This window comes from Protopterus annectens, chromosome 14.part0, assembly GCF_019279795.1.
Source record: "Protopterus annectens isolate FY-2018-M chromosome 14.part0, PAN1.0, whole genome shotgun sequence".
Classification (NCBI taxonomy): domain Eukaryota; kingdom Metazoa; phylum Chordata; order Ceratodontiformes; family Protopteridae; genus Protopterus; species Protopterus annectens.
The window spans coordinates 362169255-362188711 of NC_056748.1; the positions used below are offsets into that span (position 1 = coordinate 362169255).

At 40.1% G+C, this 19457-nt stretch overlaps 1 protein-coding gene across 7 annotated transcripts in view; it reads right to left on the minus strand.

The window, feature by feature from the left end:
- PPP3CB (protein phosphatase 3 catalytic subunit beta) overlaps positions 1 to 19457 on the minus strand; it is a 1778441-nt gene that overhangs the window by 785723 nt on the left and 973261 nt on the right. For all 7 annotated transcript variants that reach the window (XM_044056087.1, XM_044056085.1, XM_044056086.1 and 4 more), the window contains exons 6-7: positions 10307 to 10446; positions 10146 to 10223 (exon numbers count right to left, since the gene is read on the minus strand). In XM_044056087.1, the coding sequence (XP_043912022.1) occupies positions 10146 to 10223; positions 10307 to 10446 (218 nt within the window). The remainder of the gene's footprint in view (positions 1 to 10145; positions 10224 to 10306; positions 10447 to 19457) is intronic.

Below are 19457 nucleotides of genomic sequence, written 5' to 3' on the forward strand. Positions count from 1 at the left end.
AAACACCCTAATAATGGTCAATTTCAACTACCCCACCATTAACTGGGAAAACTACTCATGTACCAACTCCTTCGCTCAACGCTTTCTGGAATTCATAAACTCCAATGCCCTAGGTCAACTTATCCACACCCCTACCAAGGGCAACAATATCCTAGATCTAGTCATTACCAACATGAGTGACCGGTGTTCCACACCTGAAGTCAACGCCTCATTGGTCCGATCTGACCATAAGCTAATTACCCTAGATATCCACATCCTGCCCCCACCCGCCATTAAGGAAACCATGGTAAAAAAAATTCTCCAAAGCCAACTTCATGCTTCTTAAGACAGAAGTGGTGAACTTTATGACACCCATGCAGATGGACAATACAGTTACGACTACTGAATCCTACACAATTGCACTTTATAAGCGTGCTATCCCAAACAGAACCAAGATGCTATCCTCCAAAAAAAGGAAGCCAATCTGGTGATCCCCTGCCATAAACAAACTGTACAACAGAAGGAAGAAACTGTTGCAAAAGAGAGTAAATTCCCATGAGTGGAGGAGCTCCATGGTCAGCCTCAGTAAGAAGCTGCAATCCCTGATAAAATCCTCCAAAGCTAGTAACGAAAACAAAATCGCCACTGATTCTAAAGACAACCACAAAGCATTCTATAGCTATGTCAAGAATCTCAATGGCAACACTCAGATCTGCTCTGAGTTACAGCACAATGGCACTAAATATACAGACCCAACTGATATTGCCAACATCCTGGCAGATAGGTTCAGTGCTAACTTTACCCCCTTCCCACCCCCTAAAGAGCCCATCTCTATACCGGAAGAATGCAAAGTTCCTGTAATCACGGCTGCACAGGTAAAAACCACACTCTCCAAAGCTAAAAACACAGCATCCATGGGACCAGACAACATCCCAGGCTGCGTTCTACATGAACTATAGAACGAACTGGCCCCCCACCTAAGTACCATGTTCAATCATAGCCTCACCTCAGGCTTTGTGCCTGCTGAATGGTGCACAGCGACGGTTATCCCACTCCACAAGGGGGGAGCACCACGGACCCCGGGAACTACGAGCCTGGTCTGCAAGGCCATGGAACGTATCATCATGGAATTTATAAACAAAGACATTGGTAATCTCCAAACTCTGGACCCCACCCAGTTCGGGTTTGAAAAAAGCAGATCATGTCTCCTAAACCTGATAGACTTCTCTGAAGCAGTCACCAAAGCCGTAGACAAGGGTAAGGTGGCTCACACAGCCTATCTAGATCATGCCAAGGCTTTCAACACCATCCCCCACTCTGGAATTATAGATAAACTCACTAAACTAGGTATGAATCCCTATATCACAAGATGGGTTGCCAACTGGCTCACTGACAGAACCCACACTGTGAAAGTAGCAGACTCCAAATCCGACTTCAGACCAGTGATAAGTGGAGTACCACAAGGTTCAGTCCTGGGTCCTCTCCTGTTTGGTATCTACTTCTCTGAAGTACAGGTTAACACAGAAGGTCTTTGGCTAATGCAGTTCGCAGATAACTGCAAACTAGGAGTCATAATCGAAACTCCTAACGATGTGGACATCCTACAGAAGGGCCTCACTGAGACAGATGCCTGGTGTCAAAGCCATGGCCTCAAGCTCAATGCCAAAAAGTGCATTGTCATCCCCTTTGGTAAAAACTCTGTACCCATGAACTACAACATAGGCGGTAGTATACTTAACACCGAAAGTGTGATAAGAGACCTTGGGACACAGGTGGACAGTAGTCTCTCCTTTGATAATCACATCGCCACAGTAGTCAGGAAATCCTTCTACGTGGCACACCTCATCACAAAAGGTTTCTCATCCAGAAAAAAAGAGGTCATTGTTCCCCTCTACTCATCACTCATTAGACCCATTATAGAATACAATGCCCCTTTTGGTATGTACCTCACAAGACATCTACAACAACTGGAAAGGCCGCAGAAATACCTCACAAAGAGGATTACCGGCCTCAAACAGATGCCCTACGCAGAGCGTTTCAAAAAACTCCAGCTTTACTCCGTCGCATATCGCCTACTCAGAGGTGATCTCTGCCTAACATAAAAAAAGCTTTGTCAAACCCAGAGCTGTTGGACATGCTCCACTTAAAGAGATCCCAATCCCTCCGAGCTACACGCTCTAGGGACCTAAACCTTGTCACCACAATAAACAGAACATTCCGGAGGGATAGATTCCTGTCCCAGAGACTTCCCATACTCTGGAATAAACTACCTATCTATATCAAACAAAGCTCCTCATTAGCACTCTTCAAGAAAAATCTTGATGATTGGATAGGAAATAGGAAATTCACCCCGGGGATCACCTCTGTGGCTCTGCTCAACAGTGGCACAGGAAAATAATTTTCTTGGGTGGCAAAAGCCAGGGTACCTTTTTGCCTGGGCTTGTATAGGCCCCAGGGTCAATAGCCTAGTACCTAACTATGAACCTATAAGGAAATGTGCATGAGCACAGTCAGTGACTGGTAACGTGTTCTTTCAGAAGCACATTAAATTTGTGACTATTTGTGGTGTTAAGGATGTGTTGGGGTATTGAGTTCCAGGTTTCAGACACTTTGTTAGAGTATAAGGAGACACCGCAGTTGTTGCTGGATTTAGTTACCTTTAGAACAAGTTTACTGCAAGATCTTAGAGACCTGTGGATCGTATTTCTTTGAACTAGGTCTTTGAGAGCAGGGCAGTTTCAGGATGATGAAGTGGGCAATGGTTAGCTGGTTCAGTGATAGGTTGCGTAATTCAAGGGAGTTGAGTTCTTGAAGTGCAATACGGTGGTGTGTTCTAAGTCTGTTTTGTGTAGGTTGGTAAAGACATGGGAAGAGTATAGGAGGGTGGATAGTAGGTGAGATCTGGCTGCGGTTAGTCTGGAGTTGTTGGTAAGGAATGGTTTGGCCCTGTACAGTGAGCAAAGTTTAATGTGTACTTTTTTGATGGTTAGTGCTGTTTGTCAGAATTTAAACATTTATCAATAGTGACACTTAGAAGTTTTCTTTGTTCAGTTGGTTCAATTTTAGTATTGTTGGAAGAGTAGATAATGATGGGGAATGGTTATTTTTGGGTTTGGTACTGGAAAAGGACACAAGTTTTGTTTTGTTTGGGTTAAGTATGAGTTGGTGGTCAGTGACAGAGTTTTCAATGTCATCAAGGGATTTTTGTGTGTTTTTGTTGTAGTTCTAAAAGATTGGGGGCAGAGCAGATTAGGGAGGAATCTTCAGCGTATTGAATAATTGAGGCAAGTTGAGTAGCCATGCTAAGGTTGTTGGTAAATATGATGAATAGCAGAGGTCCAAGAATGGAGCCTTGGGGTACTCCAACAGAGATCGGTACGAGAGAGGAGAAATTTTCTCATTTGACAAATTGTTATTTGTCAGAAAGATATCTGTGGAACCACGAAAGAGAAGTGTTGGTGAGGACGTAAGTTGACAGTATGTCAAGGAGTTTTTGGTGTGATACTGTATCAAATCCTTTTGACATGTCAAGGAAAACAGATGAGATGAATTGACCTTGATTTCTGAGGAGGTTTACAGTATTTGTGAAACTTATTAGAGCTGCACTGGTGCTGTTTCAGTCGGAAACCATGGTGGGAGTTTGATAAGAGGTTATCTTTACGGAAATAGTCACGGAGTTGTTTATGGATACATTTTTCAAGAATTTTGGCTGGGGGAGGGGCAGCAAGTTGCAGAAGTTTGTTGATGGGCCGCCTTTGTGAAGAGGGATGACATGTGACATTTTCCATTGCTTAGATACATATTGTTCAGAAATAGAGCGGTTGATTAGTACCGAGATAGGGTAAGAGATGGAATCAGATGATAGTTTCAGAAATTCGCTGGTAAGCTGATCAGCAGCAGAATATTTATTTATTTATTTATTTACATTTGTTGACCGGGCTAGTCTAGCTGGATACATATCCCTTTTCAGTAGAGGCCCGAGGAGAAAAGCTCCAACATAAGTAAATTAATACATTCAAAATATTCTAAAAAAAAGACTAGTTTCACAATACAAAATAAGACATGAAAAAAAAAATCGTGAATAATGTAACGTTTCATTAGAGTAGAAGTAAAAAATAAACAAGTCTTAATGCTTTAGTTGGGTTCATGTGAAGTCAATCAAAACTAAAACATTAGAACATTAGGAAACTTGTTATAGTGTTGTTCATAAGATATGGGAGGGTAATTGTTAAGGAAGCAAGAGAGTAGGAACCAGGGGAGGGGAGAGATGAAATGTAGATTCAATCAGGCTTTGAGCAGGGGCAAAGCCAATGTATTTTAAGGTGGTCTCTAAGGTATTTTTTAAAGATTAGAGAGGATGAGAGTGAGGTGAGTGTATTAGGAAGTTTGTTCCAAATTCTACCCACAACATTGGAGAAGAGGGAATCACCTGCTTTATTCTTAGAAGGGTTGCTGGCAATAAGAAGTTTAACAGCTGAGCGTAGTGTTGAAAGATTTTTATAAGGGGAGATCAGATTAGTAAGGATGGGAATATTAGTAGGATGGTGCAGGATTTTTTGTGCAATCACAAGTTGATTGTATTGTAGTTGATTTTGTAGTTCTAACCATCTGAGTTGTTTAAGGTTGAGGCAGTGATGAGTTCTGTATGGAGAGCCAGTGGCAAATCTGGTTATGTTATTGTAGCTAGTTTCAAGTTTGGTGAGATTATGCTTTGATAGATTGGTGTAAATGGCAGAAGCATACAATAGGGTGGAAGTAAGATGAGTCTGGGCTATGGATTTCTTAGCTAGAGGTGTAAGGAAGGGTTTTATTCTATACAGGGAGCCTAATTTTTTACTAACAGTTTTTATAATATTATTAACATGGGCAACGAAGCTGAGGTTATGGTCAATAGTTATGCCAAGTAGTTGAGCAGTAGAATCAGGGGAAATGCAGGTTCCATTGTCAGAGGTAATAGTGAAGTGGAACTGAGGAGATTTTATGGTGGGAGTAAAGAGTAGTAGCTTAGTTTTCTTAGGGTTAAGAAGAAGGCAGCGTTGTGTGAACCAGTTTTCAACTGTGTTAAATACATTTTGTGTAAGGGTGTGGAGAAAGGAAGAAGACTTGGCAGTAGAGATAAGAATAGAGTCATCAGCATATTGTATACAGGTGGATTGTGGAAAAACAGTATGGAGATCATTAATAAAGATGGAGAAAAGAAGAGGGCCTAGGATAGAACCTTGAGGAACTCCAGTGCTTACTGGGAGGTATGTGAATAGATTATTGTCCCAGAGTACTGCTTGCTGTCTGTTTTCCAGATAAGATTTGAACCAAAGGATTGCTTGTGGGTTAAGAGATTGGGCTTTTAGCACATTGATAAGTAGGTTATGATTGACCATATCAAAGGCTTTGGAAAGGTCAATAAATAGAGCAGCTGAGAGACAGTTATTGTTACGATTCTTATTTATGCAATCATTAAAAGTTAAAAGGGCAGAAGTAGTGCTATGAAAGGGCCTAAATCCATGTTGGCAGTTAGCAAGCAAGTTGTTTTGGAGAAGGTGCTGGAGTAGCTAATGGTGAATACATTTTTCCATAATTTTGGCTAGTGGGGAGAGTAGAGCAATAGGACGGTAGCTGGAGATTTCAGTAGATTTACCTCCTTTGTGCAAAGGGATTATATGAGAGAATTTCCAAATAGAGGGGATGTAGGCTTCAGAGATGTATCTGTTTATCAGGATAGAAACAGAGTATGCTATGGCTTTGGCTGCAATTTAAAGGTATTCTTCTGGGAGGCAATCAGCAGAGGGAGTGCAGGGTTTGAGTTTTTGAGGGAGTTTGCAGATAAAGGAAATGGGAACAGGTTGCAAATGAAGGGAGGGAAAGGGACTGTTAGTGTGTTGTGTAGGAGTGGGGGACATGGGAACTAGAGTTTGAGTTAAAGTTTGAACAGTTTCAATGAAGTAATTGTTAAAGGCATTAGCTATTTGCAGAGGATTACTACTAGGAATAGAGCAGGGGGAAGGAGTTGTGGCATGTCCTGGTTTGAGAAGTTTATTAATGCCAGACCAGACTTTTTAGGATTATTAGAGTGTGAATGTTGCAGGTGGGAGTAGTAGTTTTTTTTGTCTGAGATTATATCCTTTTTGACAACATTTCTTAGTTGCTTAAAGTATAGATGATTTACAGAGCTTTTAGAGGTTCTCCATCTTGCCCATATTTTATTTCGTAGAAACATTTGAGGGTTTTAATTTGGGCAGAAGGTTTTTAATACAATTAGTCTGTATGGGTTTAAACGAGAATGAGGTATGGCTAGAAACTGGTGGGTTTGGGACAGTTAGAGGAGAGTTTGTATTTTTATGAGGGATGTTATGGACTGGATGAAATGTAAGTTGAACTGGGAAGCTATACAGTCAGTAGTGTTTGTGGTGGTGGGTGCAGGAGTAGAAGACCTCTCTGGTTTAAGTAGCTGTTTGATACTTAACAAAATTTTTTTAGTGTTGTTCTGATAGTTTTGTTGGGATGTGTGGTAGTATGATTTTTTTGTCATTGTTGACTTGTCTTTTAGCTTGGTTTCTTAGTTGTTAATATACAATAAGGTTTCTCTTTGTTTTTGGTTCTTTGGTACAGTGACAAGGCTCTATCCCTTTGTTTGAGTAATAGCTTGGTATCTTTAGTTAGCCAAGGTAATAGATTAGTTTTGGCATGAATTTTCCTTATGGGAGCTAAGTTTTTTAGTACTGTGAAGAATGTATTGTTAAAGTATTGGACTGCGAGGTTCAATGGGAGGAATTTTAAAGAACACCAGTCACTTTGTTGTAATACTGTACTGAAAATAGCAGGAGAGCAGTTTTTTGCTGTGAACGTGTTTGAATATGATATTGTTAGGGGTACATATCAGTTTTCTGAGAAGAAAGATAGGCAAGTGGGTACTTAGACAGTCGGGTAGGCAGCCTGCTTAGTAACCAAGGTTGGGCTTATTAGTTAGTATCCAGTGCAGTACTGATTGCTCCTTGGCATGTTTATCTATATGGGTGGGTGAGTTAGTGTGAGAGAAGTTGTAGAGGTTGACAATATTGGAAGGGGTTATCAGAGGAGCAGGTGAGTCAGTCTAAGTTGAAGTCTCCTAGGACTATAGTTTCCTTGTTCAATGTTTCTGATGCCCAACAGAGGAGGTTTTGTTGAAATGTTGAATAGGTTGTTCTGTGGAAGGAATAGGTTGTTCTGTGGAGGGATGTAAGTGGCAATTATCATTATGGATTTGTTGGGAATTTATTTGTGGGCATGTTGGTAATATTTCAGAGTTGGCAGGATCAGGTGGAGTGTAGTTCAGCTGGTCTAGTTTGAGAGTATCTTTGAACATAACTGTAATATCGCCACAGTGCTTGTTAATCCTGTCAAGTCTTATTATATTGTAGCTGTGAGGTAAGATTTCTTCGTCTTTTATATGGGGTTTCAGCTAGGTTTCGGTTAGGCCAGCTATGTCTGGTGTGTAGTATGCAAGGGCAGTATGGAATTTATTTACTTTATAAATAATGCTTCTTAGGTTGAAGTTAATAATTAGCAGGTCAGAATTGTGGTATTTAGTATAGGGCTGGTGGGTGAAAGATTGCTAGGGAAATAGCTGGTAGACTGTTTAGTGAGGGGGGATTAGACTTTATGGGGCGGACTTGGGTTAGAGCTTTGGGGAGTGGTAAGTTGGGGGCCAGGTTAGAGTGTACATCTTCTTGAAGTTTGATTTGTGTTAGTGAGTGCAGAAGAACGCAAGTGGTTTTGCATAACAGACTGGCATGTTTTTGGAATGTGTAAATATGCTTGGGTGTGGGCATACTTAAAAATAAAGAATAATATCTTAGAACTATTGTACAACTCTGATGAAATTTTAACATTGGTGGTAGGTTGGTGGGTTGAAAGCAGATTGTGTTGAATATATTTCACAAGACAGAAAAAGATTTTGGGAGTGACGTTACATAAGTATGAAAGTATAACAAGTCAAAGAGAGAGATACTGGAACAAATAAAAAAATTGTTAGCTTGGTGGAAAAGTTTTTGTCATTTAAAAAACATATATGTTGAATTCTCATGCATTAGGAAAAATAACATATTTAGGAGGAATATATGTTTCCCACTTAAATGGAAAAAAAATAATTAGAGACATTTTTGATTAATTTGGGGCTCAAGGCTGAACCCAGTGAGAAGAATGACAATTTCTAATAAAAAAGAAGGTGGTCCAAATTTAAAAATCCAGTGGTACACTTAGCACCTATCTATTTACTTTGGGTAATGAGAAGGTAAAAGAAAGACAAAAACAAATGACAACAAGATATTCTATGAAAAGTATAAAATGTAAGGGAAGAAAAACATGGAAAAAGAAAAAAAGGACAGGATGGAAGAAGAAAGAATGTGAGGATGAAGTTAAGGAAGTTAAAATAAGGGAGATTAATGGGAAAAGAATGGTTTAATATGATTTTGAATTTTTGTCTGTATGTGCTCCCAAAGAAAGAATTAGAAGATCAAAAAAGGCAATAAAAGACATCAGGAAAAATGTTTATCGTTTGTTTTCATGAAACAAATATTTTTTTGTGTAGACTTATTAGACAAGTTACTGGTGAGAGTGAATACAAAACATAAGGTGATGCAGGAAAGAAAAACGTGCTGAGTGTAGTAAAGAAGACACAACAAAACATTGTTTTTTTGGATTGCAAAAGAATTAAGAATTTTGTGAAAAGTTTAAAAATGAATATAGATGGGAAGGATTTAAATGTACAAATCTGAATATGATGTTATACGGGAAGTATAATAAAGTAATGGAATGTGATTCTGATAACTGGAATAAAGTATTGCTTGTGACAATATGGGTGATGTGAAAAAAAAAGATGTGAGAATTTGTTGTATACCAAGAAAATGGAAGAGGATGATATATTACCTGAAATAAGATGGTTGTAGAAGAATGGGTGGGCGGACAGAAGGTAACTATTAAAGAAAAAAAAATGAAAGAAATATAATTGTTCAGTTAAAATTATTTACATTAACACAAAAAAACTTAAGTATAGATTTAAAAAACTGTGCGTGTAAATAATTGATTTAATTTTTTATTCTTTTCGATTAGTGCTGTGAGATCTTTTACATTCTCCTGAGCTACCACCAGGTCAGGCAAATGAGGCGTTGGTTTAATGCCTCATCTGAAAGATGGCACACCCAGGAGTGCTGCATCCCCTTTATGCTGCACTGCAGTGTCAGTACTGGAAAAATCCAACTACCTTGTGTGGGAATGTAACCCACATCCTTCTGCACAAAAAGAGAATATAGGACCTGTTGAGCTACTGAAACTATTACTGTTATGCAGTCTGCACAATGACAGACTTGCAGCAGGAAGCCTATTCTCTTGTAAAGGTAGGAGTTAGGACAGCTGAACAAATACAACTTTTCTAGGCTGCTATGCACCCCCTCTCCCATTGCAAACTGATACCATGGTGCCATGCCTCTCCAGATCTTTGGTGCAATGCATGAAAATCAACTATGATCACTCGAAGGGGAGAAAGGATAATCACAAGACTGACTATGCCAGAGGAAGAGGAAAGTGGGAGGGTGAGTTACAGAGGATGGACCTACTTTAATAGATCTATCATTATCATAATAAGTACATTATTTCTGTATCTGATAAGAAGAGGCCTTTCCTCTACATCAGCAACACAAAGTTTCAAGCTTCCTAGGAAGGCATTCCTTTGGGAAGTTCTCCCAAGTAACTGTGGTCCCATAAGCAGACTTGGCCTCAGTCATCACATTCTGGCTACAACACATTGTGAAAAAATTGTTGAAAGCATACAAAGTAATTGCTTCACAGATAATGGCTAGAGCTGCATTCTATAAAAAAAGTTGCAGATGTTAACTGCATTGAGGAATAAGCCTTATGTACATGAGAGGCTTTTTTTGTATTTTTTACCGAGAAATGTAACTACTACATAATGCACATCAATATGTGTAATCCTGTCTAGCAAAGTATTCTAGATGGTCCAAATGCTTCCAGATTCCTTTTATGTCAGGCAACTAAATGGATGGGGATAACTCAATGAACACTTCAGGGCATCTGATTAAGCAAAGTACTGCAGATCTAACACTGTGACATAACTATAACAAAACAGTTCTAGAATAGAAATGTAAACAGAAAAAAATGTCTTTTACAATTCTTACCCTGCATCTTGTGCTTCATGTGCCCTTATTACTGATAACAAATTATTATGCTGGATAAATTCACAAACTGCTGGATAGCTGAAAAACAAAGTGGAATAAACTAGTTAAAATATAACCCTTGTAGTGTTGAAGAAAGGAAGTGTTCATATTACAAGCTTTACCTATAGAAATAAGAGCAACCCCGGACAGTGTTATGGCTAAAGTGCTCTTGCGATTTTTCATTTCCAAAGTCTTCGGATGGATCCGACCACAACAAGTCACACATAGGACCAAACGCAGGAGGTTCTTTGAATCTATCTAACTATTAAAAAATAATACAAATGAAACATTAGTGTAAATCAGTTGCATCAATTCCCACTACTAAGTAACAGATACACTCCTGCTATATGAGTTGATCTGTAAGAGGACCCACTTTGATGAGTCTTGTGGCTGGGATAATTCTTTCCACCAGTCAAGATTTGCAATTTTTTTCTGGATGTTTCTACAAGCGAGGAAGAATGATGACGCAGTCAGTGATATCATGCATTGCCTAAATAACCAAGACTGCCCCCCCCCCCCCAAAAAAAAAAAAAAAAAAAAAAAAAACAATTCAACCTCCTCTCAGCTGCCACTGCAAATCAAGAATCAACAACAGTGATCTGGCACCTCTACTGCTAACATGTGATATAACAGAATAAATGTATCTATTTATCCAACCCAGAGAGGAAAGTGCAGTAGTGCTACTATACCTACCATAACAACAGATCTTTGAGGAACAGACATTCTAAAAATACATTACAGCATTAAGGTTTAATTCTGCTACCTTGTCTTCTTTCTAGACAGCTTTTCATACTGTAGTTTCACAGTCCCTATGTAGAATTATGCTGGCCCTGTGTCTGCAATTTATGGAACCTTGAAAAACACGAGGTAGTACCGTAAGGACCACATTGTTAGTCTGTGTCTTCTTTCCTTTTTTTTTCAGCCCCAAAAAACTGACTGACATCCTATAAAACTAAATAAATACAAATTGAAACAATAACACAAGAAAAATAAGCAAGAACTGATAAACAGTTGTTAATAATTACCTATAACCCTACATGGATATGGAAGGTGGATTGTTTTACTATTAAAAATGACCACTCCTCAAATATCTACTGTTATGATACGAGTATCTTAACCACAGTTGTACTGTTTTCTTCAGGAAGGATTGCTGCAACAAGATTCCTCAGAGCTCCTATTGGTTTTGCTACTCTACCTAACAGTTACAGAGAATCTGCTGCATCTAAAGCCACTGCTACTAAAAGAACAAAAATAAGCATAATTTTCCATTTCTGCTGATTATGTTTACTGTATTTTATAAGAATCCTATATTAATTACTACACTTTCTCACTTTAGTAGAGTTTCAAAGCTGAACTGTTTCCACTGCTGCTGTAGTACTTAATTATATTGTGTCTGCTAGTTTTACAGGGCAGTAGTATCTAGACTGTGTGGTTTCCCTGCACTTGAATTCTAAAACCAGCATTTTTACATTAACAGGGTTTTCTGACTGGACTCTTGTGGCAGAAGTGTGTTATAGTAAACCTGAGTTGGAGCTGTTGGGTGAAAGCTTACTATGTGTTTTCCTGATGGGTCTGTAGGCCTTGCGGTTGTGAAACATGTTTTTCTGATTCTGTACATGGCCCAGTGTTTGTGCAAGGTTGCTCTCCACTCAACAGCAGTTAGCACTGCCCTGTATAGACACAAATGCTTTCAAGTTAAAATTTCCATAAGATTACTATTTCTGCAACCTTCCCCAGTCCTCCTGCTGCTCTATCAGCATTTGAGTTGTGTAACAAAGTAGAATCACCTTGTTGGATAGCTGCAGTTCATACTGAGTACAGCACCCATTTTTCGTCCGTGTGCTGTCATCAAAGTCCAACTGAACCTTCCTACTATTCTCCCTGGTTAAACCAATACTAAAAAAAAAAAAAAAAAAAAAAAATGAAACCATGACACCATGGATAAGCACTTTTCTACTATCTCTGTAGCCAGCCTGGTGAACATGGGCATCCAGAGGCAAAGTAGCGATTGTCTCATGAATACTGACAACCACTTAATCCTGAAACAAACACAGTATGCGAGAAGGGCAGTAACACTATGAAAATTGAAACAACTCTCTCATACTGACAAATCAAATGACAAACAGGTTGTCATCACACGCACATCATTTTCCTCACTAAATAAGGGTACTGACACACAAATCCACATATGTGGAGGTACTCAAGTTGTTGTGTCTTTCGGCTTTTCCCGGTTAGTGATCGCCACAGCAGAACTCCGGTCCGCTAATGATTGGCAGTTGATTTTTACGTGCTGAGTTGCCAACCCTAATGCACAACCTTCAACGAAGGTACGCCCATTCACGCATATCTCCACGGTACTCACAGGTAACCTACCAAAACCTCAGAAGCCTCTAGTATGCTGCCCTCAGAAACTATACACAAACAAAACCAAGTCAATACCAACCTCTAGTCTCTCCACAAGCAAGTCCCCTAAGATGAAACACCACACACACTCAAACTTCCTGGTCACAAAGACACACAATGTCCCCCTCACCAGAGTGGATAAAGAGAAAATTACAGTAACTTGCCTGTCAGATGCCAGGATTAGTCAGATTATCAAGGCACTCTAGTCACTCAACCATAAGTACCGGTCATAGTCCATGTGGGTTTGAATGACCCGAGATGTACCTCCCTGGACTATATGAAGGAGACAGGATAGACCTCCGTGAATATGTGCCGTAGGCTGGTATAAGCCTTGCACTAAGCAGTATTCTACTCTCACCAAGAATGATACTACAGTACAAACGGAAAATGACTGACTTCAATAATTAGCTTAGCTACTGGTGTCTTTCCAAGATGATCCAGTACTTGTCAGCCTGGGATGACCTGATCATCAGATCAGGCTTTGCCAGAGATGGTCTGCACCTGTCACCACTAGGCTTTTGAATACTGGCCAAAGCATTAACCACTCCCAAAGTGCCTTTTTAAGGCAGTGCCAAACCAACAGACCTACCAATGTAACAAATTCTTCTAATGTCACGCTGAAGGTACTACTACTCAATGCTAGGAGTCTTAACAAAAAAACTGCACTCCCTGGAAATTCTCTTCATCTTGAAGAATGCCGATGAATGTGCAGTTACAGAGACGTGGCTCAAGGCTGCAGAAAGCACCCCACTAGTGCAAGGCTACAATGCCTATTACACATTCAGGCCACTCACTGAAATGATAAAAAATGGAGAGAGGAGGTGTTTCCATTTACATTAAAAACAATCACACCTCTAGATTGGTCAAGCAGGATGACTCGCTTGAGCTGCAACATGTCCAGTTGACCATAAGCAAAATCCCTCACCATATCATCTCTAACTACAGGTTACCAACCATGAACCACAAAAGATACTCGGCATAGCTGAAGTTACTAGAATATCAAACCATTCAGCCCAACACTCTAATCATGGGTGATTTTAACAACCCATCCATAAACTGGAAATATTCATGGCCATTGATATGCAGACTCAAAGATTCCAGGAGTTTGGCAATGCAAATGCCCTGGAATAGTTGGTCTGCACTCCCACAAGGGGCTGAAATCTAAGGATTTTTGTCAATGCAAATGCTCTGGAATGGTTGGTCTGCATTCTCAGTAGGGGTTCAAATATCCTTGACACAGTACTCACAAACATGGGGCAGTGTTGCCCCCCCCCCCAGCGTAATGCCCTCACTGGTAACATCAGATCATAAATCTGTCTCCTTTGCAGTGTTGCCCCCCCCCCCCCCCCCCAGCGTAATGCCCTCACTGGTAACATCAGATCATAAATCTGTCTCCTTTGAAATAAATATAATGTTAAACACCAATCAAATCCTAAAACCATAAAGAATTTTTCCAAAGAAAATTACCTTCTATTAAATGATAGCACAGGTAATTTTAAAGCTACCCTAGTCCTGAAAATATGGAGGCTTATGTAGAAGTATACACGAATGCCATGTACAACCACTTAAAAATCTGCAGAGAAATAGCAGTACCTGACCAAACTAAACATAGGTCTAGCTGGACAAACAAGTCATTCTGGTGGACCCCTGGCATAAACAGAGTATACACAACAGGAAGAAACTCCTGTGCAGAAGTAAGTGGGAGGGTTCACAACAGAGAAAAAATCCCTCATTAATCTCAACAGGCAAATCAGGGAACTAGTCAAGTCTTCAAAAGCTACATATGAGACTAAAATAACCTCCCAAGCAAAGGAAAACTACAAAGCATTTTTTAGTTATGACAAAAATCTTAAGGGAAACATTCAACAATGCCCTGAGTTGGCTGTTGATGGCAGTACCTATACTCAGTAAGAAGAAACAGCAAACCTGCTGGCCAATAAATTCAGCTCAAATTTCACCCCCTCATCACCTCTGGTCACTCCCCTACCATTCTTTTACCTATTTTCACAAAAGAACAGTTTGTCACTGCACTCTCTAAAGCTAGAAACATGGCATCGATGGGCCCTGATGGAATCCCAGTGTGCCTAATAAATAGCTTGAAACATAACTTAGCAGACCCACTCTGATCTCTAACTACAGTCTCCATAATGGCTTTATCCCAGTAGAGTGAAAGACAGCAACAGTCATCCCTCTGCACAAATGAAGACCATCAACAGACCCAGGAAACTTCCGACCCATAAGTCTGACTAGTCTTGTATGCAAGACTATGGAAAGGACAATCATGGACTTGATTAACAATGACATAGGAAATCTCAAGACTCTAGGCCAACCTAGTTTGGCTTAGTCAAAGGGAGGTCCTGTCTGCTCAATCTGGTGTACTTCTTTGAGAAGGTCACCAAGGCCATGGATGACGGTAACATAGTGCATACCGCCTACCTTGACGTGGCCAAGGTATCTGACAATGCCCCACTCGGGTATTATAGATAAGCTCATAAAATTGGGCATGAACCTCTATGTCACCAGATGAATAGCCAAATGGCTCAAGGATAGGACACAAAACATGTTCCTAGAGTGGGAGAATCCACATCCAGCAAGAGGCAAGGCACCAGTGGAGTACCACAGGGCTCAGTACTAGGCCCTCTCCTGTTTAGGTTCTACTTCTCAGATGTCAAGACAAATGAAGATGGCCTTTGGCTGACTAAGTCTGCTGATTACTGAAAGTTGGGGACAATCACTGACTCCCCAAACAATGCTGATATCCTAAAGAATGGTCTGACGCAGACTAATGATTGTTGTTACAGCTATGGCCTCAAACTAAATGTGAAGAACTGCATAATACTACCCTTTGAGAAATCAAATAGTCATACAAATTACAACACTGACAGCACTCTCCTGAGAGATGGCCCAGAGGTGAGAGATATGGGTACTCAGACAGCAATCTGAACTTTGACCACCTTGTGTCCACGGTGGTGAGGAAATCCTTCTTTGTGGCTCAGCTTAAAAGTAAGGGCATGGCATCCAGATACAAGGATGTCATAGTACCACTGTATGCAGCCCTCATCAGAGCAGTAACAGAGTACAATGCACCCTTTGGCATGTACCTTGCCAGGCACCTGTAACAGCTGGGGCATCTTCAGAGGTTTCTCACCAAAACAATACAGGGTACAACCGGCAATGTCATATGTGGACTAATTAAAATCACTATCACTGTATTCAGTTTGCTACCGATTACTGAGGGATGATCTGTGCCTGACCTACAAGGCAGTCACTGACCTAGCCCTGATTGAAATGTTGCATATTCACAAAACTAACTGTACGAGGGTTACCCGCTCCAAAGATCTAAACTTGATCTCTGACATAAACAGATCATACTGGAGAGACAGCTATGTGTCCCAGAGATCGCAGCCACCGCCTCCCCCCCCCCCCTAAAAACATGCTTCCTATCCATGTGAAGCAGCACCCTTCCCTGACCATCTTCAAGCGCAATCTGGACCAATGGATGCAAAATCACAAATTTAATCCTTAGGTAGCACCCACGTGTCACTTTATGAACAGAGGCAGTCTATATAAATTGTCAAAACCCTGCTTACTGACCTTGTTATCTTTCCCCTAAGGATAAAAAAATAGGTAAAATCTGGGTAAAACTGGCTAGGCTTGTAAAGGCTCTTCAGCAGTTAGCTTAGTAATCTCCTATGAACTACTGATGTGCATTCCTAAGTAGCACTGGTATACTCAAGGGAGGAGGGGATCTCCTGTGACACAGCCATGCCAAAACCAGTCCATCAATGAGGGTTCATTGTAGAACTGCCTATACTGTGCATCCAACTTGTAGTTTTAAGTAAAGCTGCAGACCGTGTTGCAGCTTCTAAAAGAATGTATGCAGAAACGTTTCTGAAATATGCTGCTGATGTTGCTGTTTCCCTAGTACAACAAGCTAAGTTGTAGAGTTCAAATGTAATTAGGATATCAAAAGGCTTACAGGAGGTCAGCTACTTGGTGCTTGTTCACAAAATAATAGGTTTTCATTCCCTTTTGTAAAAGAAATAAACTCATCTCTCAGTCTTTCTAACTCCTTTGGCTCTTAATGCAGTACAGCAGACTTCTGCTAAAAAAGTGCCCCCCAAGAAGGATATTTAAGGTCTGCAGATTAGTCTTCTCTGCAAAAGATTTAGATAGCTTGTGAGACAAATGTCTCTTGGGTCATCTCAAACTTGAGACTTCCTTAAGAAAGATCTTAACAGCTGGATGTCCTGCAACCTGAGGGAATGTTAGAAAATAAGCGGAAATTGCAGTCATATGAACTTTGGCTAAAAAGTAGCAAAGAAGTCAATTTCAGAAATTTCATCTGGAGGTATGCCTGGCTGAAAATATTGTGCCAAGAGGCTTACGCATTTTGAAAATGCCTTCCCATGTTAATGGTGATAATCTGCTTCTGCTCGAGTGGCAGAAAGTTAATATTCATGCAAGCTTTAGTTATCTCAAGGCTTCTGATACATGCCGCTGAAAGGGAGATTACGACATTAACTGACTCTGTGAATGTCAAATACTTGCAATTGCTGAAAATATATCTAGATGCTGTTTTAGACTAACATCTGACTGACATGCTGAATTCCCTTTCTGTGTATGAGTGTATGAGGCCAAGTTACAGAAAGGCAAAATTAGCAAAATATGCCATGATCGACGAGATTTCCGTGCAGGGAATGTCTTTACCTGGCCTAAAGAAGATATAGCTGTCTAGAGTTGAGGCCGGTTCTATGGACTTGACTGTAGATGGCAGCATTGTTGGCTCGGAGGCATCAAATGCCAATAATGCAAGTTCATTGGACGCTAGGGAAGCGTCCTTGATAGCAGATGGCACTGTCACCATGTCAGAGATGTTTTGTGTGAGTAATGCGAGATCAACAAGTGGAAATGAAGTACCTCAATCATTAGAAAACGCTGCAGCGACTTGGGAGCACGCAAAAAAAGTTATTGTCACCACGGCTCAAGTTCATAAGGATTCCACAATGGTTAAAAGCGTTAATACAGCAACTGAGCTAGTTGGTAAGGGCTCTGACCTTGTGAGCTCTTTTGAGCAATATGACCTTCATTTTCCATTGCCCGTGAAAGAGCAGAACTTCAAGTTTATAAAAGAATGAGAGAGAGGGAGAAGTCAGAGTTGCAACAAAAGGAAACTGGAAGGGAATATAAATAGTCAAAACACCATCAAGAAAGCGTTTTTGAATGTGAAAAAGGACTAGTGTGGAATTTGTCTAGCCACACATTATCTGAATATGAACAAAGTGTGTTACAGAAAGGCTTGTCCTTCATACCTGCCAGTAAGTCTAACTACACAGACGTTACTTTTGATGTGAAAATGTTTGTTAGGAATTTAACACTAAAATTGTTGTATAATAGTATCAGTAATGATGCAGCTCTATCTAATAATATTAACAATGCTAATAATGTTTTTTCTAAACACAGTGGGTTCATCCCTAAGCCTAACTCACTAGTGACAGCCTTTGAGAAGCTATGTGTACAGGACATTTATGACTTGGAGTTTGGTAATGCGGTATCTCATAGGAATAGAAAACAGTATAACTTAACCAAAAATGAGAATGATGCACTGAAATGTCTTGAGCACAACAGAGACATCATTATTAGACCTGCCGATAAGGTTGGGCCAATTGTGGTATTGGATAAGGAATGGTATGTTACAAAAAATGAGAGATGCTGGATGATGGGCAGTTCTATGAGAAAATATCATGTCTGCAAGTCAACAATGTTATTTTTGATGTACATATTTTAGTGAAATGTCTGTTAGAGTTAAATGTGATAGATGATGTTATTTGAGTATTTGTTTGTGAGCAAACCTACAGTTCCACTCATACAAGGCTTATCAAAACTGCATAAGAGCAATGTAGATCCACCAATGAGACCGATTGTCTCGGGTAGGAATTGGTGTACGGAATCAATGTTGATTTATATAGAAAAACATTTGAGACCTGCTTTGGATAATCTCAAGCATGTTTTGAAGTACAGTGAGCATTTTTTGAATGATTTGTATTGTTTTGCTTCCATGACTACTTGGCAAGGACTATTTATTTGTTACCATGGATGTAGTCTCCCTATTTACTGTAATACCCAATGTAAAGGGTATTGCCAGTACTGTTCTGTTCTTAGAATGTTAAGCCAACTATGGGGATCAAACTGTTAGCCTATTGGCCAAATTACTTGAAATTGTGCTTGAACACAATGTTTTTGTGTTTGAGGGGCAAGCATACAAGCAATGCAATGGCTTAGCTATGGGCGCGTCCTGTGCCAATAGCTATGCCCATGCAGTTATGGCTATTTGGGAGACTAAATATGTATTGAACGGATTATATAGCAGTCATTTTATTCTTCAGAAGGTTTGTAGATGACCTTTTTATTTTGTGGAAGGGTGACTTCAACACATTTGTGGAATTTCATGAGTTTGTTAACATGAGTACAAAATTTTTAAAGTTCACCTTCAAATCTGCACTTTATGAGATTGAGTTCTTGGATCTGTTTGGTTGTAAGGGACAATGAGGGAGAACTTTTTACTAAGCTCTATAGGAAAGAATGCCATGTGAATCATTTGCTACACAGGGATAGTTTGCATCCTCCTTACATTTTTAGGAATGTTATATGTAATCGAATACTGCGGTGGTGGTGCTGCGGTAAACGTTGCCCGTTTGATTCTCAGAGCGTCTTCTGTGTGGTGACATGCGTGAATGGTCATTCCTTCGTTGAAGGTTGTGCGTTAGGCCCAGCAAGCCAGCACGTAAAAATCTACTGCCAATCATTAGCGGACCTTGAGTTCCGCTGTGGCGACCCCTAACTGGGAAAAGCCGAAAGAGACAAAAAATA